General features: G+C 36.0%; 1 protein-coding gene across 1 annotated transcript; it reads right to left on the minus strand.

Moving 5' to 3' along the window:
* Nucleotides 1-639: 639 nt before the first annotated feature.
* Nucleotides 640-2008, minus strand: Hsc20 (iron-sulfur cluster co-chaperone protein HscB-like protein, mitochondrial). Its single transcript, XM_017639265.1, has 3 exons — nt 1404-2008; nt 1230-1342; nt 640-1163 (listed from the first exon to the last, which is right to left on the minus strand). The coding sequence occupies exons 1-3, from the start codon at nt 1722-1724 to the stop codon at nt 776-778; spliced, it is 822 nt and encodes a 273-aa protein (XP_017494754.1). The 5' UTR covers nt 1725-2008; the 3' UTR covers nt 640-775.
* Nucleotides 2009-2388: the final 380 nt, after the last annotated feature.

Below are 2388 nucleotides of genomic sequence, written 5' to 3' on the forward strand. Positions count from 1 at the left end.
GCTTTTTATAGGTGATTGGCAACACCACTAATGACAACAACAAACCGTGATTTGTGTTAGTTGGATTTGCTTAGAAACTGATAAATCGATCACTTAAATACGAATACTAAACATTCGCCTTTTTATTAATCACTTCACACCCTCAACTACAATAATGAAATAATTATATAATACTGATTCATTTGCAACGCAAATACATGCATAAAACACTTTATTTTTATATATTTCAATGATGCAAAAACACTTTTTGGCAATTCCAACCGATTAGCGTTGATGTACGATTTCCACTGTTTTGTACTGAGCAGCTGATCGTCGCCATATGTTTGTGTTTACATCGATGTCGTCGCACTTTTTTTTTGTTGTATTCTTCTTGTTTACTGTGGAATTTAATACCAACAAATTCAATGTCATCCAAATAACTTAACCGCTCCCCTCAAGGAAACTTTAAACTGACAATGAGTAGAGTACATAACAAATGAATATAGTATATATATTCAATATACCTATATTTACTTACACTTAAGTATGTACATACATATTCCACTGAGGCTATCACTCCAAAGAATATTTTTTAGGCCGATAGTTGTACATACATACATATTACAAAAAGAAGCAGAATAAATAGCGTTGTATATCGAATTCTTGATATAACATCAAGCATTTATTAATTAACATTTGTATATTTAAATATTTTAGTACGATATTCAAAGCGCAAAGGTGCCGAATCCAGCTATAATTTTAACAAAACAGCTGAGCTCAACTTGGTAATTGGAGCTCAACCACCCATTAGCCTTTGAATTTTGTTTTTAATACTCTTCTGCACACTCGTCAAATATTTCATTTTAACTAGCAGCGATTTCGCCTCGTTCAACGCTTTCGATTCAAATTTGTTGCTCAATTCAATGGCACTCGCGTTTAATTCCTTTACAATATCTTTATGTAAACGTTGCAACTCTTCCCCTGTATTTGCCTCTTCAACTTCCTCGTTGCGCTCCATCATTACCATGAGAAATTCCTTATCTAGGGCGCTATTGTCCTGTGGCATTTGTTCTCCTTGCAGCTTTAAAATATATTGACCCCGCTCTATTGGAGTTGATAGTGTTTTGTAAGCTTTATTGATTAGCGCACTCCAATCAGCAGAGTTGTTTTGTTCACGCGACGTTCTGTAAGGTGAAATGTAAATAACAATAACTTGCTCAAACTATCATCGTATATGAATGAGAGGTTACTTATTACTGAATTTATCCGGATGCACTATGGTCTGCAGCTGTCGAAAACGCCGTGTTAGATCTTTTTGGTCCAAAGAAAAGCTGTTTGGAAAATTTAGCAACTCAAAATAATTCTGGAAAATAGCGAGGCGGAAATTATGAAATTTTCAATTGCAAGCGCCTATTGTAACTTACTATGTCCATATCAACATCTTGGAGATACCCGCAGAACTGGCACATCATATGATTTTTTCGCCCAGTCGTCTTGCAGTTCCAGCAGGCATTTTCAATTAACGTTTTTCCAGTTGACGGTGCATACTTCCGCACTTGTTGTGTTACCATACAATTCGCTGCACAGCCAGCTGCGCGGGTAATCGCAGATTTCACAAGTTCGTTCTTTTCCCCGGCAGAATTTGATACCAAACAAAAACTTGCCAAAGTTGGTAAGCTCGCGTAATCTCCACTACTGTTTAATTCTGATCGGATGGTGTGCAGACCTCTTGCAAAGCGACGCATTTCATAGGTTTTAGAATATTTATAAAGACGTAAATTAATAGTAAAACTTCCACACACTCGATAATTGTAACGACCTCTTATCTAATTCTAGGAAGTGATTATTTATCAATAAAACGAACGCCCAGGTCACAACAAAATGCAATAATTTGACAACTGCAAACGAATGGATGAATTTACCTTGCCAGACCGCTTTTACGAAATGGAGGAAGTTACAACTGCACCAATCGATGGAGAATGCATTCTGAAATTAATTTAAGCCAAAATCAAATTTTTATTTGATTATATGTACACGACATTACGCGATACGCAGATTTCTGTGGGGTGTATTTGGCCTGTGCCAATCAGAGCGTTTGTGATTCGGTAACAAAGTTCGCGGCCAGTAAATTTTTGACAAGTATGAAGTGAATAAAATTTCAAAGTAAAAATATTCTTCAATTATAACGACTTGTCCCTTCTTATTCAGCCTTATCATGACATTCATTTCCCCCAACTGGTTCAATTTTCACTTTTGGTTTCCATGGTTTTACTATGGGCGGATGACAAATTTTCGGGCGAATTTTTTTTCAGGTGAAACTAAGGATAAAGCAGATTATCAACGTTATTTGACTATAGTAAAAAGTTTTTTCACCAAAAACACAGTGTTCTGTGGGGAAAGCTGGTGAAT

This window comes from Rhagoletis zephyria, unplaced genomic scaffold (genome assembly GCF_001687245.7).
Source record: "Rhagoletis zephyria isolate East Lansing unplaced genomic scaffold, Rhagoletis_zephyria_1.1 Rzeph_scaffold_29343, whole genome shotgun sequence".
NCBI classification, from domain to species: domain Eukaryota; kingdom Metazoa; phylum Arthropoda; class Insecta; order Diptera; family Tephritidae; genus Rhagoletis; species Rhagoletis zephyria.